This window comes from Dendrobates tinctorius, unplaced genomic scaffold (genome assembly GCF_039654945.1).
Source record: "Dendrobates tinctorius isolate UK_male_01 unplaced genomic scaffold, ASM3965494v1 ptg000231l, whole genome shotgun sequence".
Lineage (NCBI taxonomy): Eukaryota > Metazoa > Chordata > Amphibia > Anura > Dendrobatidae > Dendrobates > Dendrobates tinctorius.
In genome coordinates, this window is record NW_027361898.1 from 24,514,092 (window position 1) to 24,539,435 (window position 25,344).

At 41.9% G+C, this 25,344-nt stretch overlaps 1 protein-coding gene across 1 annotated transcript in view; it reads left to right on the top strand.

Moving 5' to 3' along the window:
• ATRX (ATRX chromatin remodeler) overlaps positions 1–25,344 on the top strand; it is a 348,862-nt gene that overhangs the window by 256,268 nt on the left and 67,250 nt on the right. Inside the window, exons 21-23 of the mRNA XM_073556201.1 lie at positions 8,647–8,784; positions 9,249–9,424; positions 9,548–9,665. Coding sequence (XP_073412302.1) covers positions 8,647–8,784; positions 9,249–9,424; positions 9,548–9,665 — 432 coding nt within the window. The remainder of the gene's footprint in view (positions 1–8,646; positions 8,785–9,248; positions 9,425–9,547; positions 9,666–25,344) is intronic.

Here is a 25,344-nt window from a genome sequence, read left to right on the forward strand (position 1 = left end):
GGCTGTAGGAGAGCAGTGGCAGTTCTGGGACTATTGCTTTCAGTCTGTGGTCTCTGTGGAATATGGGTTGGAGGTCAGCGCCAATTTTCCTTAAAATGTTCATGTGAGAGTTGTACGTGACCACAAGCGGCACCCTGTTGTTATCCTCCTTCTGTTTGTAATCCAGGAGGTTGCTTCTTGGGATTCTTGTAGCTCTGTGGATATGTTCATCAATTACAAGTTGATGATATCCTTGGTGTAGGAATGTTTTCCTAAGTGATAGTACACTGCGTTCCAAATTATTATGCAAATTGGATTTAAGTGTCATAAAGATGTAATTTTTTGTTTTTCAAATAAACTCATAGATGGTATTGTGTATCAGGGCTCTTTGGATCACTGAAATCAATCTCAAATTCCTGTGATAATTAGTTTACCAGGTGAGCCCAATTAAAGGAAAACTACTTAAGAATGATGTTCCACATTATTAAGCAGGGCACAGGTTTCAAGGAATTTAGGAAAGAAAAAGGACCTCTCTGCTGCTGAAAAGCATCAAATAGTGCAATGCCTTGGTCAAGAGATGAAAACATTAGATATTTCCCAAAAATGTAAACGTGACCATTGTACTGTTAAGAGATTTGTGGTTGATTCTGAGCACTGACATGTTTGTGCTGATAAAGGCAGAATGAGGAAGGTTTCTGCCAGGCAAGTTCATCGGATTAAGAGAGCAGCTGCTAAAAAGCCATTACAAACCAGCAAACAGATATTTAAAGCTGCTGGTGCCTCTGGAGTCCCTCGAACCTCAAGGTGTAGGATCCTTCAAAGGCTTGCTGTGGTGCATAAACCTATTATTCGGCCACCCCTAAACAGTGTTCACAAGCAGAAATGGTAGCAGTGGGCCCAGACATACATGAAGACTATTTTTCATACAGTCTTGTTTACTGATGAGTGTCGAGCAACCCTGGATGGTCCAGATGGATGGTTGGTGGATGGCCACTATGTCCCAACAAGGCTGCGACTTCAGCAAGGAGGAGGAGGAGTCATGTTTTGGGCCGGAATCATGGGGAAACAGCTGGTAGGGCTCTTTAAGGTTCCTGAAGATGTGAAAATGACCCCTGCAAAGTACTGTATATAGAGTTTCTGACTGACAGCTGTCTTCCATGGTATAAAAAGCAGAAATGTGCCTTCAGGAGCAAAATCATCTTCATGCATGACAATGCACCATCTCATGCTGCAAAGAATACCTCTGAGTCATTGGCTGCTATGGGCATAAAAGGAGATAAACTCATGGTGTGGCGACCATCTTCCCCTGACCTCAACCCTATAGAGAACCTTTGGAGTATCATCAAGCAAAAGATCTATGAGGGTGGGAGGCAGTTCACATCAAAACAGCAGCTCTGGGAGGCTATACTGACTTCATGCAAAGAATTACAAGCAGAAACTCTCCAAAAACTCCCAAGTTCAATGGATGCAAGAATTGTGAAGGTGATATCAAAGAAGGGTTCCTATGTTAACATATAACTTGGCCTGTTAGGCTGTTTTGGAGTTAAATAGCTTTTTTGTTCAGTGAATGTGACCTCCTAATGCTGCAAATTCCACAAATGAACATTTTCAGTTCTTAAAAACATATCAAATGTTTAGAAATTCTAATGTGCCTAATAATTTGGAACAGTGCAATTTGAGTTTTTATTCATTTTGGAGATTATACTGTTATTATTGGGAGGTTTCTTCAATAAAATTTGATGCATACTCTTAACGGGTGATGACTTTTATTACACTGACTGTCATTTGTACTGACTATTTAGGAAAATCATAGAAAAATATCATTTGCATAATAATTTGGAACACAGTGTAGTTGTAGTTTTCTATTCTCGTTGTTTGAGCAGATCCGAATGTACCTTAGAGCTTGACTGTAGATTATTGATTTTTTGTGTCTTGGATGAAAGCTGTTCCATCTCGGGTATGCCGGACGTCCTGTGGGTTTATGGTAAATAGTCGTTTGTACGGTATTGTCTTTGATGTATATGGTTGTGTCTAGAAAATGGATTTGGGATTTTGAAAAGTTGAGGGTGAGCTTGATGGTTGGGTGGAATTTGTTGAAGGTTTTGTGGAAGGTAAGGCCTGTTTCACACTTAATTTTTTTGTGTCAGTTAAAATCCACCAAAATGGCAGAAAGCGGATCCGTTGGTAACTGATGTGAACGGATGCCACCGGACCGTTTTTTTTTGACGGATCCGATGAATTAAGAATTTTAAAGGAACTGCTGCCCGGGGGGGGGGGGGGGAGAGAGAGAGACCGACCGACCCACCCCAGAACAGGCTTTAGGGTTTTTTTGGGTTTTTTTTTCCAGGCGCCAGAACAGACTTTAGTGTGAAGTGCGGATCCTGCTGCCCGGAAAAACGTTACATGCTGCTTTCGGGCATGTCGGCGGACGGCAAAATTTTGGCAGATCCGCAAAAAACGGATCCAACGGATGGCCGTCCGTCAAGATCCGCCGGTAATGCAACTAAATGGGGGGAAAAACGGAACCGCCAAACAAAATAGCGGATCCGTTTTTTTTGCAAAGCGGCGGATCTTGACTGATGGACAAAAACTGAAGTGTGAAACAGGCCTAAGCTGTACTCTGAAAAGGATCTGGCTGTATTCTGCATTGTCAACAAGCAAATTGAGAAAAAAGTGTGTGCTCTGGGTTGCTTTTGAATAAAATATCAGGATTAAGATGCAAAAAAAATTATTCCTGGCCACTGATACCTGGGACTATGTATATGCAGTCAATATATATAATAGGCTTCAGTTGCAGCAGACAGTAATGGAATGGACCCTCTTGATGTATGCAATGAAGTATGCCACATACAATGCCTGCCTGATTAGCAGTGATATCTATATACCAACATACAGTGCCTGCATGCCTTGCACTAATATCTATATACCCACATACACTCCCTGCCTTCCTAGCATTGCAATCTATATACCCCATAATTAGTCCATTAGCCCTTAGAAGGACTGTTGATTTAGCTGGATTTGCGTATTCAATTATGGTACACCCACAGTAACTGATACCCCACCTATTCCGTCCCTATCGCTGCAGCAACTCTCCCTACACTGGTGATTCCGTAGGTGACTGTGACGAGCATGGCGGTACCAGGTCCGATTATAGACCTGATGATTCTGTGCGGCCAGCCAATCACTGTAATATTACAACCAACATGACTGCGGCATTAGGGTGTGTGCACACGCTGCGGATCCGCAGTGGTTTTGGCCCCGCGGATCCGCAGTGGTTTTGGCCCCGCGGATCCGCAGCAGTTTTTGCTGCAGTGTACAGTACCATTCTAACCTATGGAAATCAAAAACCGCAGTGCACATGCTGCGGAATTTTCCGCGAGGATTTGCTGCGGTTTCAAATCCGCAGCATGTCACTTCTTTCTGCTGAATCCGCAGCGGTTTCACACCTCCATTGTAGAGGTGTGAAACCGCAGGGCAAAACCGCAGGCTAATCCACAGATAACCCACAGGTCGTCTGACGCGGATTTACCTGCTGATTTTGCCAAATCCGCAGACCAATCCGCAGCGTGTGCACGCAGCCTAACAGTGCGTGGCAGACAATCCCTGCACTAAAGAGCGCCAAACATGCTGGGTGGAGACCCGAGCTCCCGTCGAACAATCCCCGAAACCGTGAGTACAGCGATGCTTGGGCGAGTACCGAGCATTAGAGTGTGCTCGTTCATCACTACTGTGGAGTTGTTTTTATGGCATTCCCTACAAATGGAACCTGAAAAGAACTTTGTAGTATTTTTTGTTTTGTAAGCTGTTCTTTTTACTCATGGTGATACCACTTGTGACCCCTCCTTCCAGGGCTGCCACTAGGAATTTTGGGGCCCCATACTGGCAAAATTTTCGGGGCCCCCTTGAGACTCCGCCCAGACTCCACCCAGCCCTGCCCTCCACCCCTCGAACTGTCCACAGTCCCACCGCTCTCTCTTGGAAAAACTCCACTTCACACCAATCACACATTAACAGTTTCCATCTCCAGATCATACACATAGCCAGCAGCTCTTGGTTTGGCCAAAAGATTTTTTAAATCTGCCACCACGACAAGGTAGACTCTTTTGGCCAGGCCCTACTCTACTCTAACCTATTAAACATTTGTTAAAATATCCAATACAATTTAGGTATATATTTTATTTTTCAATTTTTAAAATGACCGATAATATCACATCCAAAGAGACAAATACCACCTCACCATGTCGGTACCATATTACCACCACATGGGGACCAATAATACCACATACAAGGAAGAAATACAGCTATGACCAGACCACAATACCACCAGAGACAGAATAATAGCACATACAAGGGACAAATACCACCGCACTATGCCCAGACCACATATTACCACCACATGGTGACTGAATACTACAGTAATGATCATTAATAAAAAAAAAAAACCATAATATTATCACCATAAGTGCCATTATACATAGGAGATCCGTACTTAGTATGCAGTGTCTGTGTACAGGTAATAGTGATTACCGGTGACATTATGCACAGGACCTCTGTATATAGTGCCAGTGTACAGATAATAGTGATCACTGGTGACATTGTACACAAGAACTCTGTATATAGTGTACAGTGTCAGTGCACAGGTTATACAGTGATCACTGGTGACATTGTACAAAGGCACTCTGTATATAGTGTATAGTGTCAGTGTACAGGTAACACATTGACTCACCAGTGACGTGTCTAGGTGAAGTCCTTTATCTCTTTATCTTCGCTTTTCATCCAGCACAGAACGCCATCACGTCTTCCAGCCAGGGCTCGTCTCTGCAGGAAATAACAGTTATCTAGAGCTCCACTTGCAGAACATATTACTTAATTTTTTTCCCAACTTCTACACTACACCAGATGAAGAAAAAAGGCGACAATAGTGTCGCTCTGCACAGTAACAGGACCTCCCCCATTTAAAACGGTATCCTCAAGAAAAGAAAATAAATACATCACTTCAGTAATAATGTACCTTAATTAGCCTCTATGGTAATAATATCCCCCATCCTAGGCTCCAATATCCCCCATCCTGTCTCATTCCTGGCTCCAGCCATATTTTCTCTCATCCTGCCCTCATGAGTATCTGTTCTGCCCCCATATGATCTCCCTATCCTGCCCCATCTGTCTACATCGTATCCATCCTGCCCCATGTGTCTTCCATCCTGCCCCCTCCTGTGTCTCAAATTCTGCCCCCATATCCATTCTGCCCCCTCCTGTGTCTCACTGTCACATTCTGACCCCATGTCCATTCTGCCCCAAGCCCCTGTCTCACATTCTTCCCCCGTGTCTCACATTCTGCCCCTCCTGTGTCTCACATTCTGCCCCCGTGTCTCACATTCTCCCCCTTGCCTGCCCTGGGGCCCTGTGGCTGTGGTGGGACTGCTGCAGTGCGGCTGGCTGCGCTGGGCCCCCCCTCGCCCCTGCCTTCCCTGGGGCCCTGTGGCTGGGGTGGGACTGCTGCAGTGCGGCTGGCTGCGCTGGGCCACCCTGCCCTGAGACTACTCACCTGCTCGCTCGCCTGCCGCCTCCACGTGCGGTCCGCTGCGCACGCCACCGCCTCTTCTCTCCTGGTGTCCACCGCTCCCCGCCACCCACGTGGCATGCACACCGGCACCGCACACGCTACTCGCTCTGCTCCGGAATGAGGAAGTGGAGCAGAGCAGCGAGTGAAGTCACAGGAGGCTGGCTGGACGGGACCCATAATGCACTGGGGCGGGCCGTAGCTTAAAGCTACAGTGCCTACCCATTTTCATTTTGCCAGGCGGGCCCGGGGCATTCTTAATAAAAGCGCCTGCTGCCTGAGCAAATCATCAGGGGGTCCCAAGCGTGCGGCCCGGGCTGCCAGCGTGCTCGGGCGCCTGGGCCCCCCGATTCATTGGGCCCCATACACCATTAAGGGCTGTTATGCCCTGATGGCGGCCCTACCTCCTTCCTCTGGAAGGAACTGCTTAAACCCCCTTCACACTTGCTTGTATTCTACGTAGAGGTCAATGTAGATCCTATTTCGGAACACAAACTGTTTCCATCCCATTCATGTGACTAGTGTTCATATGGAGTGGAAAAGTATCTGGATGCATTTTGGTGCCAAAAAGTAAATGAGCAGCATGTCAATTTTGGATGAAAAACACAGGAACTAGTCCTATTGAAATAGATACTGTTTAGATACTGGGACTTATCTGTGTGCCGATCTCGTGTAGACTCGGTGGCACATCCATTTAAGCCTAAATGTGACCATAACAATCATTGGTGACATATGTGGATGAAACGCGTAATCTTAGCTAAAGGCTGAGCTGAGGAACAAAAGCTTCTACCATGCTAGGGCATAGAGTGGCACATTTGGCACCCATTCTTTTATTGGGTTGTTCTGTGAGGCCAGTATAGCACATTGTGGTTAAGGGCATACGTTTGCCTTACATGTGCACAGTGGACTGTATATTACCCAATTTTCATGTGCGCAAGCAATTTATTTTTAGACTGAATAATGGTTTGTCTAGAAACATCGCAGTGTGCACTATTCTGGTCCATCTAACCACATAAAGCAGGCAGCTTCTGCACCCATCTACGATGTGGACGAGCACTAGGAGCCAGTCACTTCCACATTGTATGTTAACACGTGACTGGCTTGGGCTTTACAATTGCCATTTGAATCAATCTTTAAATTGATCACAGCTTAAAGCAGATTGATTGTAATCGGCCACTGTTTTTCAGCTAAACAGCAGTTTACAGCAAGCTTTCCAGTATTGGACAACCCCAATTAAAATAAAAGCAATGCTTACTCGCTTACCGTGTGGTGTGCCGTTCCTGCAACTTTTTTGGAAGTGAAGTGATGTTTACTTCAGCAGGCACGTGACTACAATCTGAGGCTGCAGTTTGGAAGGAGCCTTTAGGCTATGTGCCCACGTTGCATTTAAATCCGGACACTGAAAACCGTACTCCTTCCCAGAAATTGCGCGTTTTTTCCGCGCGATTTCACCGCGATTATGTTCGCGATTTCGCGTGCAATATTCAAGCACTTTCCAAGCGATTTGAAGCATCGCTTGGAATGTGATTGACAGGTTGGTCACACTCGTCAAACAGTGTTTTGACAAGTGTGACCAGGTTTTTACTATTGAGGCCGCCTATGCGGCATCAATAGTAAAAGAGAATGTAAAAAATAATTAAATAAAAAATCGGGGTATATTTACCTTCCGACGTCCCGCGCAGTCTCAGCGATGCTCCCGTTCCCAGCGATGCCTTGCGAGAACTGTGATGACGTTGGTCTCGCGTTGCTATAGCGATCTCACAAGACCGCTAGAGTCACACGAGACTGCGTCATCACAGGACCTTGCCGCAAGGCATTACTGGGAACGCTGTGGCCCGGGAAGGCAGCGCAGGACGTCGGAAGGTAAATATACCCCTATTTTTTATTCTTTTTTTATTTTTTATTTTTACAGGGGTATGGTACCCAGGGCCTGGAGGACAGTCTCCTCTCCTCCACACCGTGGGTACCAACCGCACATGAGACGCTTAACTTCACGCATGGTGGGCATAGCCACATGCGGGAAGTAAGCGATTCTCATGCATTCCTGTGGGTGCGGAATCACGGCAATTCTTTGCGATTCCGCACAAAAGAATGAGCATGCTGCGATTTTTTTCCGCGATGCATTAGTACAGCATGTGTGGAATGCATGGGGTGCGTTCTGTACAAGATTTTTAACCGTTTTCGCGCCGAAAATCGCGGCAAAAACGCTTAAAAATCGCATCGTGGGCATACAGCCTTACTATTTAATCACAGCAGTTGTCTACCCTAATAAAAGATCAACAACCTGCATCCAAACAGCAGCTGCTCTTTGGCTACTGCAGTCATGTGACAATGTCGTGTGCAGGCTGTTAGTATTCATTGTTTTGATTGTAATTGGATTGATTAAACAGGGGCTGTTCAGTAAACCCTGTTTCACACATCCGTTTTTTGTGTCCGCCAAACGGATCCGTTTCCGTTTTTTGCCGCTAACGGATCCGTTTGGATCCCTTTTTTTGACGGATCCGCGGTAGCCGCTAATGCAAGTCTATGGGGGGAAAAAAACGGATCTGCCAAAAACATGGCGGATCCGTTTTTTAACGGAAAACGACGGATTTAAAAAAACGGAAGTGTGATCCAGGCCTAACGGACAACACCTTTTGACAATCGAACTGCTTTTAGCAAAAAATTCTAAGATTTGTCCAAATTGGAGAACCCGGACTAACCGGTGTTCCAATCCTTATTAATACTTTAGTAAGTCCCTTCTGATAAATAGATGTGCAGGTGACAGAGTCCACTCTACATTTCAAGTGCCACAGTTTCTTTCCACCCACTCAGATTCAGTGGTTTGTGAGGTTGTTGTTAACTACATTAACTACAGAACTGAACATGGTTTTAGCACTGTATAATGAATCAGTGTAATGTGTCTTTATCCAGATATTTTTGAAAGTGACCTTTTGGTTAAGGATAGAAATCTCATAAATCAGGGGCAGTGTATTGTTCTGCGTGTTACGATGGGTCCACCAATGCCCAGCAATTATCCACAATGACTGCCAGCTAGAATATATAAGTGAAGTCATGAGTTGGTGTTTGCTGGCTTTCCATATATTTATTTTTCTTTATCCCTTCAGGTCCAGACTTTGTGGTATGTGATGAAGGCCATATTCTTAAAAATGAAGCATCTGCTGTTTCTAAGGCTATGAATTCTGTAAAGACAAAAAGAAGAATAATCCTGACCGGAACGCCACTGCAGAATAATTTGGTGGAATGTAAGTAGTTTGTTTCGTATCTTAATTTATTTTTAAATATAGTTGACACCCTTGAGCCTGTACAGATATTTTTATTTTCGCAAAACATTTGGCCCAAGACTGGTGTACGTACTTTAAAGATCCATTGCTATGTAATCAATTTGAAAAGTTTTTCTTTCCAATAAGTTTGAGCTTGTGAGGAAGCTTTCAAGAAGCTTCATATAGTTGTTCTAATATGGATTTTTAACGCAAGTACACCAGCCTCATTAGGTCCAGTAGATTTATTCATGTGTGCAGATTGTATTTTGAAATCTGGTGACAGGCCCTCTTTCAGCTTTGCTAGTTAGGCCATGTATACTCATGATCAATTCTAATTTAAAGATCCCTGATATAAGGGACTCCTTTTTACAGTTTATTGGTAGTTTGCAGCATTTGTATGCTTAGTGCATTTCCAAGCCTAGAACTAATTCTGAACTCCTTTTCAGACCACTGCATGGTTAACTTCATCAAGGAAAACTTGCTTGGCTCAATCAAGGAATTTCGAAATCGCTTCATGAATCCTATTCAGAACGGGCAGTGCGCAGACTCCACCATGGCGGACGTCAGAGTGATGAAGAAACGTGCTCATATTCTCTATGAAATGTTGGCTGGTTGTGTACAGGTGAGCTGTAATGTTGAGCTGATGGATGGTTTTGTGTCTGTCTGTAGCTGGTGTGTGAGAAACCATCATTACACTGAATATCTAACTTAAAAAAAAAAAAAAACTGCTGGTCGTTTATTTCAGAGAAGAGACTACACTGCTCTGACAAAATTTTTACCGCCGAAGTATGAATATGTCTTATCGGTTCGGATGACTCCAATACAGTGCAAAATGTATCGTTACTACCTTGACAATATAGCAGGTAGGTAGTTGGTGAGTCTGTGACCGGAGTTGTGCTTGATGTGCTCATATTTCTTATTATAAAGTTTATAAAAAGAGAAGTTGAGGAGGAAGTATGGGTTTATCAATGTTATAGGGGTCTCCTCAAGTTTTAAAGTTATCTCCTATCCAAGGGATAAAGAATAATTTTCTGTTTGCTGGGGGGGTTCTGATCGCTGTAGACCCCCACAGATCCCTTGAACAGCGATTGGCAATCTTCGATGCCCTCGCTATAATTAATGAAGCGGCGCGCATGATCGACCTCTGATTTATTCAGTCGTAGCTCTTCATATCCCCAGTTCTTGAGATCGCTCAAGGCCACTGCGGTGTGTCTGCCAGCAATCGGAACGTTATCACCTATCTTGTGGTTAAGGGCTAGCTTGTAAACTTGAGAACACCCCTGTAAATTATTGCACATGAAGATATTTCTCTCCAAGTACAGTCCTTTACAGAGCTGGTATGTCACTCTCCACAAGGAGAAACGTTACGCCTTAGACCCCAGTCCAGAGCCTTTCACTTAGCTAAATCAGTTCTCATATTTGGCACTGACGAGGGCCAATAACACGAAACACCGTGTCTGCAAATTGAGATTCTGATTTGGCTTTTATCCCAAGTCATATTGCAAAACTCGCTAAAGGGTTGATTGTGACTTGTAGGATTACTGCTTCCAACAGGTGGTGGTATAGTGTTCAAGTCCAATTTGCATACTTACAACCTGGATTTTTTTTTGCAGAATCTTAAATCAGACGCTCCCTCACCTGCTCCAAGACCCGCAAAAGCTTTTTCATGTTTATTTTGTGTATAATCACTGGGGTTCGGCCTTTCTTAATGCTATTTATTATATTTATTATGCTATATTATGCTTTGCTTATATAGCGTTTCTTATTCCGCAGCGCTTTACATACATTATCATCACTGTCCCCAATAGGGCTAACAATCTAAATTCCCTATCACTATGTCTTTGGAGTGTGGTAGGAAACCGAAGAACCCGGAGTAAACCAACGCAAACACAGGGAGAACATACAAAATCCTTGCAGATGTTGTCCTTGGTGGGATTTGAACCCAGAACCCCAGCACTGCAAGGCTGCAGTGCTAACCACTCAGCCACCATGCTGCCCTATTTGTTTTTTACTTGCATTTTTTCAGGCTCAGTTCATCAGCGTCTCTTAACACATGGTGGGCATGTGTTTTCATGAAATCACATCCAGTTCGCATAAACTATTAATGCAGAAAATATTCTGTACAAAAAAATCCTGCATTTTTTACGCTATGTAAAACACTCCAACACTGCCGTATGTCTTGGGTTACCATAAAAAACGCAGCACCTTGTGTTTTTCATCGGTTATGAATCCACCACATTTTATAGCAGAGCTTTCTGGGCGTTTCACAGGGCTATTTAATCATAGAATGGTAGAGTTGGAAGGGACCTCCTGGGCCATCTGGTCCAACCCCCTGCTCAAAGCAGGATTCACTAAATCATCCCAGACAGATGTCTGTCAGCCTCTGTTTGAAGACTTCTATTGAAGGAGAACTCACCACCTCTCATGGCAGCCTGTTCCACTGATTGATCACCCTAAATGTCAAGAAGTTTTTTTCTAATAACTAATCTGTGTCTCCTCCCATTCAGTTTCATCCCATTGCTTCTAGTGTTTCTGTGCAAATGAGAATAAAGATCATCCTTCTGCAATGTGACAGCCCTTGAGATGTTTGTAGACAGCTTTTAAGTCTCCTCTCAGTCTTCTCTTTTGCAAGCTAAACATTCTCAAATCCTGCAACCGTTCCTCATAGGACATGGTTTGCAGACCGGTCATTGTTCTGGTCACTCGTCTCTGAACTTACTCCAGTTTGTCTCTTTTTTAAATGTGGTTCCCAAAACTGGACACAGTATTCCAGATGAGGTCTGACCAAAGAGGAGTAGAGGGGGATAATGACTTCACGTGATCTAGACTGTATGCTTCTGTTAATATATCCTAGAATTGTATTTGCCTTTTTTGCTGCTGCATCAAACTGTTGGCTCATGTTCATTCTATGATCTATTAGTACACTACTGTTCCAATTTTGAGGTCACCCAGACAATGTTGTGTTTTACACGTAATCTCATACTTTTATTAATCAAATGAGTTGCTAAAAGAATTTAAAATCTAGTCCAGACATTGACAAGGTTCGAAAAAAAAAGATTTTTATTTGAAATTTTCTCCTTCAAACTTTACTTTCGTCAGAGAATGCTCCCTTTGCAGCAATTACAGAATTGCAGACCTTTGGCATTCTAGCAGTTAATTTGCTGAGGTAATCTGGAGAAATTTCACCCCACGCTTCCAGAAGCCCCTCCCACAAGTTGGTTTTTCTTGATGGGCTCTTTTTGCGTGTCATACGGTAAAGCTGCTCCCACAACAGCTCAATGGGGTTGAGATCTGGTGACTGTGCTGGCCACTCCATTACAGATAGAATACCAGCTGCCTGCTTCTTCCCTAAATAGTTCTTGCATAATTTGGAGGTGTGCTTTGGTCATTGTCCTGTTGTAGGATGAAATTGACTCCACTCAAGCTCTGTCCCCAGGATGGCGTTGCAAAACGGAGTGATAACCTTCCTTATTCAAAATACCTTTTACCTTGTACAAATCTCCCACTTTACCAGCACCAAAACAACCCCAGACCATCACATTGCCTCCACCATGCTTGACAGATGGCGTTAGGCACTCTTCCAGCATCTTTTCAGTTGTTCTGTGTCTCAGAAATGTTCTTCTGTGTGATCCAAACACCTCAAACTTGGATTCGTCTGTCCTTAACACTTTTTTCCAATCTTCCTCTGTTGAATGTCTGTGTTCTTTTGCCCATATTAATCTTTTCCTTTTATTAGCCAGTCTCAGATATGGCTTTTTCTTTGCCACTGTGCCCTGAAAGTCAGTACACTGTAGACGTTGACACTGGCGTTTTGCGTGTACTATTTAATAAAGCTGCCAGTTGAGGACCTGTGAGGCGTCGATTTCCCAAACTACAGAGTCTAATGTACTTGTCTTGTTGCTCAGTTTTGCAGCGGGGCCTCCCACTTCTCTTTCTACTCTGGTTAGAGCCTGTTTGTGCTCTCCTCTGAAGGGAGTAGTACACACCGTTGTAGGAAATCTTCATTTGGCAATTTCTCGCATGGAATAGCCTTCATTTCTAAGAACAAGAATAGACTGTCGAGTTTCACATAAGTTTTTTTTTTTTTTTTTTCTGGCCATTTTGAGAGTTTAATGGAACCAACAAATGTAATGCTCCGGATTCTCAACTAGCTCAAAGGAAGGTCAGGCTTATAGCTTCTCTAATTAGCCAAACTGTTTTCAGCTGTGCTAACATACTTGCACAAGAGTTTTCAAGGGTAACCATCTATTAGCTTTCTTAAACACTTAGGAAACACACAGTACCATAAGAACACTGGAGTGATGGTTTTTGGAAATGGTCTCTATACACCTATGAACATATTGCATTACAAACCAGACATTTGCAGCTAGAATAGTCTTTTATCACATTACAAATATATAGAGTGTATTTCTGAATCATTTAATGTTATCTTCATTGGAAAAAACTGTGCTTTTCTTTCAAAAATAAGGACATTTCTAAGTGACCCTAAACTTTTACACGGTAGTGTATACCCAAGTCTTTTTCACATGTGCTGTTGCTTAGCCCTATTCCTCCCATTCTGTATATGCTTCTTTCATTTTTATTGCCCAAATGTAGTACTTTGCATTTTTCCCTGTTAAAACATTTTGTTGCTGCCCACCCCTCCAGTTTATTTATATCTTTTTGAATCCTCTCTCTCTCTTCTCTAGTATTAGCTATCCCTCCTATCTTTGTGTCATCAGCAAATTTAATTAGTTTACCCTCAATTCCTTCATCTAAATCATTGATAAAGATGTTGAACAATACAGAGCCCTGTGGTACCCCACTTGAGACATTCTTCCAACTGGATATGCAGCCATTTACGACCACCCTTTGGGTGCGATCACTATGCCAGTTATGAATTCACCTAACAGTTGCCTTGTCCATTTCATACTTGGTCATGTTTTCAATAAGGATTGTGTGAGATGCTTTGTCAAATGCTTTGCTGAAATCAAGATATACTATATCTACAGCATTTCCCTGGTCCACCCAGTCAGTGATTCTGTCATAGAAGGAAATTAAGTTAGTTTGACATGACTTATTAGTTACAAACCCATGATGACTCTGTTTAATCACTTCATTCTTATACTTACATGTTTATTAAGTTGTTCAAAGATGTTTCCTGGTATAGATGTCAGTCTCACTGGCCTAGAGTTCCCTGGGTCCACCCTCTTCCCTTTTTTTGAAGATGGGAACAGTATTTGCTATTCTCTAGTCTTCTGGGACTTCTCCTGTTCTCCAAGAATTTTCAAAGATTATGGAGTGTGGATTTTCAAAGATTATGGAGTGTGGTTCAAAAATTTCTTCTGCTATCTCCTTCAATACTCTGGGGTGTAATTCATCTGGACCTGGAGACTTAAATTCACTTAGGTTAGCTAAGTGTTTCCTCACTATCTTTCTGTTTATAGATATCTTGGATTATTCTATTCTCTTAATAAGACAGTGAAGATCAGTTGATGTTGCATTTCCTTTCTGAGAGAAAACAGATGCAAAATAGGAATTTAAAAGTTCGGCCTTCTCAACATCCTGCCTTACCATTTCATAATTTTCATCCTGTAAAATTCTTATAGCATCTATGACTTTTCTTTTACTTTTGACGTCTCTTGCAAACCTTAATTCATGGTCCGCTGTAGATAATCTGATTCGTGCCCTGCAGGTTCTGCAGACAGCATTATATTCTTTAGATATGCCTCCCTCTTTCCATTTCATAAACATTTCTTTCTTCCTTTTTAGCATGTGTTTAAGTTCTGTATTCATCCATCCTGGTTTCCTTAAATGCTTCCTATTCTTCCTTTTCAGAATTGTTAACGATTGTGCTTTGAGAATCTCATTTTTTCAAGATTTCCCATCCTTCCTGGACATTTTTGTCCTTAGGGATATCCAGCCATTGGAACCCTCCAGTTCTCTTTCTGAGTACCTTAATATCTGCCTTTCTGAAATCTAACCTTGACGTCTGAGTGTTCACAGGTCGTCTTCCTCTAATTATCCAAAATTCTAAATTGGCATGGTTGCTACCTCCTAAGGTCCCAGCCATTCTTACCTCCTCAACCATTTCCTCCCTGTTTATAAGGATTAGAGCCAAGGTAACAGATCCCCTTGTTTTCTCCCCTACCTTTTGGAAGATAAAGTTGTCAGCAAGAGAGGATAAGAATTTCGTTGACCTGTTAGTTTTGCCTGAGAGAGATTCCCAACAAATGTCTGGATAATTGAAATCTCCCATGACAACTGTCATATTTTTTGGAGAACTTACCCATTTGATGCATAAAGAGTTCATATCTTCAGCTTGCACAGGCGGCCTTAGTAAATGCCTACAATGGTGTCCTTTCCATTGTTCTCTCCTTGTATTCTTACCCAAACAGTTTCCACATAACTCCCAGTCTCTGAAGCTTGGATCTCTGTGCAGATGTACGCTTTTCTAACATATAATGCAACACTTCGTCCTCGTTTATCAAGTCTGTTTCTTGCAAATAACTTGTATCCTTTTGGCCTTGTATTCCAATCATGTGTATCATATATAATGCTTTAGTTTATATTGCAATCTGTGGGCGCTCCATTGAGTGCATAGATCTGCACTTTGGGTTCAAAATACTTCTGGGTATTAATTCAGTCTTACAGATTTGAGGTGTATTCACACACGAAAACATATAAACACCTTATATAACACTGATAACACAGATAAAAATTAATTTTTATTATGCCTATTAAAAACACAAGACCTTACCAAGCACCATATAAGCAACCGTGCTGGCTACCATCACCCTATATGGTCAATTAAAACCTGTCATATGTGTGTTTCCTATAGCTTTAATTGGTTAGCCTTGATTATATTATGTATTTAGGGAATCTGATGTTCCTTGCCATGTCCAGTTGTAATTCCCATGAAAAATATTGGGGTCACAAATTATTGTGAACATCAACATTTTTATATACAATTTTCTTTATATGCTACTGTCCTTGTCCCTTTAATATGAGTATATATCTTATACATCTGTTAAGTGTTACGGGGAGGATTTATTTATATTATGTCATCCTTCCTTTATCTCTATCAATGACATAGGCATGCATTCCACTGTGGAACACATTATGCTCATATATGTGACCCACTTCCTTCCTTGATGCTGCATGTCTTCCTACATTTCAAGATTATCCGAAGGCAGTAACTACAGTTGCGTTCCAGATGGAACGCGTGCGATGGTATTAGTGAATGACCTTCCGGTTTTACTCCTGCGTTTTCCGGACATGCACATTCCAAAGATATCTGGAGACAGGAACTATAGATGCGCTCCAGGTGGAACGCACGTGGCAATGGCGCTGGTTGACTTCTTGTCTGTCTTAACACTGAAAGTAGTTATTTTGGAGACTTCTACTAATGGGAGTTTGTGATTTTAAAAGATGCTAAACTTCTAAAAACCTAGGGGACAATTGTCATCCATGTTTGTTTATTAATTGGCATTAGGCTCCATTTTGTGGTATATTGCTATACACCTCTAGTATAGGGAGGAAGTGAGCATCACGTTAATGACTGGGTTGTCTATATTTAGAAGGGGCATGGATGTGTACCATGCATCATACCTACATCTAACCTCCTGATGGTCCGAAATGGTGAAACGCGTTGACATTTCTTGAACACCAACAAATCATAAGTACCTTTTAAGCTTGCTGTTATCAACAATGTGTTAAGCATATATCATGTGTGCCATTAGAGGTTTTTATCTACCTTTTGTACAAAACTATTGAGTGCGGCAGCTCTTACATGCAATGCAGGCTGCTTATTGGTAACACAAGGAGCATAATGTTATCTGGTATTTACAGAAGTACCAACGTTTCTGACCTTTTGTCCTTTTTCCAGCTTTGAGATAGTGGGGCATGGAGAGGATCCAGTAGCCTCTCTTCTTTTTCTATGAGCCCCGTTCAGATGTCTGTGGCACTTACTGAAATTTTGGAAACAAATCTTCACTTATAGCTTTATTCCCCTGTCAGATCTGCTATTGGGAGTGGAGAGATGCATGAGACCTGCTGTACAGTACAGTTGTAGAAGCAACCCGTCTGCTTTTTGATTCCCTACAGCCATATAAGCCTATCGTGTACAGTGGCATGTAAAAGTTTGTGCATCCCTAGTCAAAATTGCTCTTATTGTGAACATTTAAGCAATTTGAAGATCACATGGTGTGTAAAAGGGCAAACGTTAAAGATGACATATTTCCATTTTTTTTTCCATATTTCACATTTCAAAGATTACAAAAAGGAAGATGGTGCATTTCTGCAAAAGTTTGGGCATCCTGCATGGTTAGTATTTAGTGACACCCAAGTGTCACAGCTTTTGTAAATTATTTTTGTAGCCAGCCAAGAGTCTTTCAATTCTTGATTGAGGGATATCCATTCTTCCTTGGAAAATTCTTCCAGTTCTGTGAGATTCCTGGGTCGTCTTGCATGCACTGCTATTTTGAGGTCTTGCCGCAGATTTTCAGTTATGCTCAGATCAGGGGACTGTGAGGGTCATTGTAAAACCTTCAGCTTGCACCTTTTGAGGTAGTGTAGTCTCTTGTGGATTTTGACGTGTGTTTAGAATCATCCATTTGTAGACTCATCCTCTTTTCAACTTCAGCTTTTTTACAGCTGGTGTTATGTTTCAATCAAGAATTTTTAGTTGAAATGTCATTGATTCCATTCTTCCTTTTACCCGTGAAATTTTCCCAATACCATTAGCTGCAACACAACCCCAAAGCATGATTGATCCACCCTCATGCTTAATGGTTGTCGAGATGTTCTTTTCCTGAAATTCTGTGCCTTATTTTCTCTACACATATCTTTGATCATTGTTGCCATAGATTTCTATTTTAACCTCATTGATCCACAGGACTTGTTTACAAAATGCATAAGGCGTGTTTAGATGTTCTTTTGCATACTTTTGATGCTGAATTCTATGGTAAGGAAGCAGGAGAGGTTTTCTTCTGATGGCTCTTACAAGAAGACCAAAGTTTTGTAGTTGTCTCTGAACAGTAGAACAATGTACCACAACTCCAGAGTTTGCTAAATCTTTCTTAGTCTTTTTCAGTTAAGCAGGGGGTCTGATATTTACCACTCTAGCAATCTTACGAGCAGCTCTCTCCGAAATTTTGCTTCGTCTTCCAGACCTTATCTTGACCTCCACTGTTCCTGTTAACTGCCATTTCATAATTACATTTGAAACTGTTGAAAAGGCAACTTGAAAACGCTTTGCTATCTTTTTTATAGCCTTCTCCTTCATGGGCCTCCGCCATTTTAATTTTTAGAGTGCTAGGGCAGCTGATTAGAAGAACTCATGGCTGTTGTTTTTTTGGCACAAGGTTAGAGGAGGCTGTTTTTTTTTTTCTTTATAAAGCTGGGAAATTGCCATCACCTGGCCTTTCCTAACAGTGATAATGAACAAGCCATAACCCTAAGAGGCTAATTAAAGTCTGAAACCTAGGTCAAAGTTATCTGTGCACACAAATCTCCAAGGGTTCTCAAACTTTTACATCAGCCTATTTTCCTTTTTGTAATGTTTAAAATGTGAAAGATGAAAATACATGATATATATTTTTGCCTAAAATACAAAAAAAAGTGTCCTCTTTAACTTTATGCCCTTTAAAGATCATTTCATCTTCAACTTGCTTAACTGTTCAAAATAAGTTATTTTGACCCGGGGTGCCCAAACTTTTACATGCCACTGTACGTGGGCTATGGCGTTGTACATCACACAGACCCTATGGGCGTGCTCATGTGTGCTGCAATGTTGATCCACTGCAGTGGTATAGTAGGTTTCCCTCGTTGCTGGTTTGTAGTTGGGAAACCTGCATTATTTTTCTCATGGAGTCTGTATCCAGCAGACAAAATCTCTGTGTGCCTGTATAAATTGGAGTTGCACAGTATGAACCAGTAGAAAGCGAACGGTGCCATATTATGTTCCATACAGACTATTGATATTAACCCCTTCCCTACAATGGACGTAATATTCCGTCCATGTGACCTGGGACCTAATTCCCATGGATGGAATATTACGTCATAGCGATCAGCAGTGCCCATGTGGTGAGCGCCGTAGATCGCGGCTGGGTGTCAGCTGATTATCACAGCTGACACCCGGCACAATGTGTCAGGGGCGGTCACGGACCGCCCCTGACACGTTAACCCCTGGCACATCGGGATCAAACACGATCGTGGTGTACCGGGGGTTAAAGGGAAGCTTCGGCAGGGAGGGGGCTCCCTCCGTGCTTCCCTGAGCCCCCCACAGCAGCACAATGTGCAGCGCTGCTGTGGGGGGCTCCATCCCTGCAGGTCCCCGAATCCATTATGGCGACGGGGACCTTCGGGGGCCTGCAGGGAGCTGGCTTCCTCATGCCTGCAAAGCGCAAGCAAGGAGGAAGCTTGCAGCACTGCCTGTGACAGATTGCTGATCTGTCACAGTGATCTGTGATGTGACAGATCAGCGATCTGTCACAGGACAGTGATGTCCCACCTGAGACAATGTAATAAAGTTAAAAAATAAAAAAAAGTGTTAAAATAATTTAAAAGAAATCGCTAAATAAATAAAAAAAAAATATTCCCTAATAAATTCATTTTTGGAAGTAAAAAACAAACAAACAATAGTACACATTTGGTATCGCCGCGTCCGTAACGACCCGCCCTATAAAACTGTCCCATTAGTTAATCATTTTAGCGAACCCCCAAAAAAATAACAAACGAAGCAAAAAAAGATTTATCATACCGACGAACAAAAAGTGCAATAACGCACAATCAAAAAGACGCATATAAATATCCATGGTACTGCTGAAAACGTCATCTTGTCCCGCAAAAAACGAGCTGCCACACAGCGTCATCAGCGAAAAAATAAAAAAGTTATAGCTCGCAGAATAAAGCAATGCAAAAACAATTATTTTTTTTATATAAAATTGTTTTCATTGCATAAAAGCACTAAAACATAAAAAAAAAGACATAAATTAGGTATCGCTGTAATCGTACTGACCCAAAGAATAAAACCGCTTTATCAATTTTACCGCACGCGGAACGGTGTAAACGCACCCCCCAAAAGAAATTCATGAAACGCTGGTTTTTATTCATTCTGCGTCCCAAAAATCGGAATAAAAAGCGATCAAAAGATGTCACGTGCCTGAAAATGATACCAATAGAAACTTCAACACGTCCCGCAAAAAATAAGACCTCACATGACTCAGTGGGTCAAAATGTGGAAAAATTATAGCTCTCAATGTGTGGTGATGCAAAAACTATTTTTACAATAAAAAGCGTCTTTTAGCATGTGACAGCTGCCAAACATAAAAACTGCCATAAATAGTAAATCAAACCCCCCGTTATCACCCCCTTAGTTAGGGAAAAATAATAAAATTAAAAAAATGTATTTATTTCCATTTTCCCATTAGTGCTAGGGTTAGGGCTGAGATTAGGGTTAGGGGTGTGTTTGGGTTAGGGTTGGAGTTAGAATAGGGGGGGTTTCCACCAGGGCTGTGGAGTCGGAGTCGTGGAGTCGGAGTCGGTGCTCATTTTGGCGGAGTTGGAGTCGGTATAAAATGGACCGACTCCGACTCCTAAAATATATAATAAATTGGGTACAGTAATTCAATGCAGGATGTGCTGAATATTTTTTCATAGGAGTTTGGGAAAGTTATGAAATGTCCTATAAATGGCTGTTATATTCCTGATCTAAGGCTACATTCACACACAGCGTTTTTCCTGTGTTTTTTGAGGATACGTTTTTCAGCTGCAAAAGCTGATCATCTTTTTAAAAAACTGCATCACCTGAAAGGTTTTTGAGCTCATAGATAATGTTTTCAATAGCAAAAGCAGATTAGAAATCTGCTCTATCTATCCATTTATCCATATCTGTCTATCCATATCGTATCTACCAAAAAGAATGAAAACCGGGTAGTACACCAATATATATTCTGTTCTATCTAAATATCTTGATTATTGGATCATAAAAATGATTAAATGTCTGAGGTTCACATTGTACTACAATAAATTTTTCACTTAAATATAAGCAATATATGTGGGAGTCGGAGTCGTGGAGTCGGAGTTGGAGTCGGTGTAAGGGAAATTGAGGAGTCGGAGTCGCAGGTTTGGCTTACCGACTCCACAGCCCTGGTTTCCACTGCTTGGGCACATCAGGTACTCTCCAAACGCAACATGCCATCTGATCTCAATTCCAGCCAATTCTGCGTTGACAGCTGCCAAACATAAAAACCCGCCATAAATAGTAAATCAAACCCCCCCCCTTTATCACCCCCCAAGTTAGGGAAAAATAATAAAATTTTAAAAAATGTATTAATTTCCATTTTCCCGCTAGGGTTGAGATTAAGGTTAGGGGTGTGTTGGGGTTAGGGTTGGCGTTAGATTTGGGGGGTTTCCACTGTTTAGGCACTTAAGGTGCTCTCCAAACGCAACATGGTGTCTGATCTCATTTCCAGCCAATTCTGTGTTGAAAAAGTCAAATGGTGCTCCTACCCTTCCAAGCTCTGCCATGCGCCCAAACAGTGTTTTACCCCCACATATGGGGTATCGGCCTACTCAGGACAAATTGCAAAACAACTTTTGGGGTCCAATTTCTCCTGTTACCCTTAGGAAAATAAAAAATTGGGGGCAAAAATATCATTTTTGTGGGAAAAAAATATGATTTTTTTTGTTTTCACGCCCAGGCGTTATAAACTTCTGTAAAGCACTTGGGGGTTCAAAGTGCTCACCACACATCTAGATAAGTTCCTTAGGGGGTCTAGTTTCCAAAATTGGGTCACTTATGGGGAGTTTGAATAGTTTAGTCACATCAGAGGCTCTCCAAACGCACATGACTCCCGCAGACCATTCCATCAAAGTCTGCATTCCAAAACGTCACTACTTCCGTTCCGAGCCCTGACGTGTGCCCATACAGTAGTTTTCTCCTACATATGAGGTATCGGCGTACTCAGGACAAATTGGGCAACAGCTTTTGGGGTCCAATTTCTCCTGGTGCCCTTGGGAAAATAAAAAAAATTGGGGACTAAATGATCATATTTGTGGAAAACTACGAATTTTTTTTATTTTGACGCCCGGGCATTATAAACTTGTGTGAAGCCCTTGGGGGTTCAAAGTGCTCACCACACATCTAGATAAGTTCCTTGGGGGGTCTAGTTTCCAAAATGGTGTCATTTGTTGGGGGTTTCCACTGTTTTGGTACATCAGGGGCTTTCCAAACGCGACATGGTGTCCGATCTCAATTCCAGCCAAAAAAGTCAAATGGAGCTGCTTCCCTTCCGAGCTCTGCCATGCGCCCAAATAGTCGTTTACACCCACATATGGGGTATTAGCGTACTCGGGACAAATTGCACAATAACTTTTAGGGTCCTGTTAACTTTGGGAAAATAAAAATTGGGGGTGAAAAGATCAATTTTGTTTTGCTGTATATTATAAACTTCTGTGAAGCCCTTGTTGGCTCAAAGTTCTCACCACATATCTAGATAAGTTCCTTGGGGGGTCTACTATCCAAAATGGGGTCACTTGTGGGGGGTTTCCACTGTTTAGGCACATCAGGGGCTCTCCAAACGTGACATGGCGTCCGATCTGAATTCCAGCCAATTTTGCATTGAAAAAGTCAAACGGCGCTCCTTCCCTTCTGAGCTCTTCCATTCACCGAAACAGTGGTTCCCCCCCACATATCAGGTATCAGCAGCGTACTCAGGACAAATTGCACAATAACTTTTGCAGTCCAATTTCTCCTGTTACCCTGGGTAAAATAAAAAAAAATTGAACCTGAAGTATTTTTTTTGTGAAAAAAAATTAAATGTTCATTTTTTTAAATATTCAAAAAATTCCTGTGATGCACCTGAAGGGTTAATAAACTTCTTGAATGTGGTTTTGAGCACCTTAAGGGGAGCAGTTTTTAGAATGGTGTCACTTTTGGGTATTTTCTATCATATAGACCCCTCAAAGTGGCTTCAAATGTGATGTGGTCCATAAAAATAAAATGGTGTTGCAAAAATGAGAAATCGCTGGTCAACTTTTAACCCTTATAACTTCCTAACAAAAATAAATTTTGGTTCCAAAATTGTGCTGATGTAAAGTAAACATGTGGGAAATGTGTTACTTATTAAGTTTTTTGTGTGCCGTATCTCTGATTTAAGGGCATAAAAATTCAAAGTTGGAAAATAGCGAAATTTTCAAAATTTTCGCCAAATTTCTGTTTTTTTTCACAAATAAACACAAGTTATATGAATTAAATTTTACCACTAACATGAAGTACAATGTCACGAGAAAACAATGTCAGAATCACAGAGATCCATGGAAGCGTTTCAGAGTTATTGCCTCATAAAGGGACAGTGGTCAGAATTGTAAAAATTGGCCCGGGAGTTAACGTGGAAACCACCCTTGGTAGTGAAGGGGTTAAATGACCGCACGAGTACATATGGGAATTTGTTATGAATTATTTGGGTTTGTGACTTATACCTGCATTTTAGCATGAATTGATCCTTTATATCGTGTTAATTGCTGCTTTTACGGTAGGCTTTTTTCCTGTTTTTTTGGCAGACTTGTCTAAAGTTTTTCTACTAACTTTAATTTGCAACCAGAAGGATGTCATAAATATAATTGCACATTGTACCAATGCATGATGGGCAGCAGATGTTATATCTGGGTACAGAAAGTCTACCATTGTCCTAATTGTTTTGATTGTGTGCAGTTTAGAGCGCCTCAGATAACTTGCCAACTGGCTTTTTGTTTTTTGTTTTTTTCCTTCAGTCTGAATTTTTGGACAGACTATTATCATTAGGCTGAATTTGATGCTAATAAGATAGTAATTCGGGAATATTAATAAATCATGTGCATTAGTAATGCCACTTTACCCCAAGGGGAGCAGTGTAAATAGTCTAATAATTGCTGAAGTCTGCATTTAATCAGATCATATAATTTTGTCTCATCATTTTCTTGTTCTGTATGTTTTAATAAACTTTACAAACTCTTCACTGGAGGACTGAGCTGAAAATGTGATAGACGGCCATCACATTCTCTGTGCAAATTGACTGAAGATTTTATTCCTTACCTATATACAGTGCCTACAAGTAGTATTCAACCCCCTGCAGATTTAGCAGGTTTGATAAGATGCAAATAAGTTAGAGCCTTCAAACTTCACACAAGAGCAGGATTTATTAACAGATGCATAAATCTTACAAACCAAAAAGTTATGTTGCTCAGTTAAATTTTAATAAATTTTAAACATAAAAGTGTGGGTCAATTATTATTCAACCCCTAGGTTTAATATTTTGTGGAATAACCCTTGTTTGCAATTACAGCTAATAATCGTCTTTGATAAGACCTGATCAGGCCGGCACAGGTCTCTGGAGTTATCTTGGCCCACTCCTCCATGCAGATCTTCTCCAAGTTATCTAGGTTCTTTGGGTGTCTCATGTGGACTTTAATCTTGAGCTCCTTCCACAAGTTTTCAATTGGGTTAAGGTCAGGAGACTGACTAGGCCACTCCAACACCTTGATTTTTTGCCTCTTGAACCAGGCCTTGGTTTTGTTGGCTGTGTGCTTTGGGTCGTTGTCTTGTTGGAAGATGAAATGACGACCCATCTTAAGATCCTTGATGGAGGAGCGGAGGTTCTTGGCCAAAATCTCCAGGTAGGCCGTGCTATCCATCTTCCCATGGATGCGGACCAGATGGCCAGGCCCCTTGGCTGAGAAACAGCCCCACAGCATGATGCTGCCACCACCATGCTTGACTGTAGGGATGGTATTCTTGGGGTCGTATGCAGTGCCATCCAGTCTCCAAACGTCACGTGTGTGGTTGGCACCAAAGATCTCGATCTTGGTCTCATCAGACCAGAGAACCTTGAACCAGTCTGTCTCAGAGTCCTCCAAGTGATCATGAGCAAACTGTAGAAGAGCCTTGACATGACGCTTTGAAAGTAAAGGTACCTTACGGGCTCGTCTGGAACGGAGACCATTGCGGTGGAGTACGTTACTTATGGTATTGACTGAAACCAATGTCCCCACTGCCATGAGATCTTCCCGGAGCTCCTTCCTTGTTGTCCTTGGGTTAGCCTTGACTCTTTGGACAAGCCTGGCCTCGGCACGGGAGGAAACTTTCAAAGGCTGTCCAGGCCGTGGAAGGCTAACAGTAGTTCCATAAGCCTTCCACTTCCGGATGATGCTCCCAACAGTGGAGACAGGTAGGCCCAACTCCTTGGAAAGGTTTTTGTACCCCTTGCCAGCCTTGTGACCCTCCACGATCTTGTCTCTGATGGCCTTGGAATGCTCCTTTGTCTTTCCCATGTTGACCATGTATGAGTGCTGTTCACAAGTTTGGGGAGGGTCTTAAATAGTCAGAAAAGGCTGGAAAAAGAGATAATTAATCCAAACATGTGAAGCTCATTGTTCTTTGCGCCTGAAATACTTCTTAATACTTTAGGGGAACCAAACAGAATTCTGGTGGTTTGAGGGGTTGAATAATAAATGACCCTCTGAATAAACTTTTCACAATTTAAAAAAAAATTAAACAAAGAAATAACATTCTTATTTGCTGCA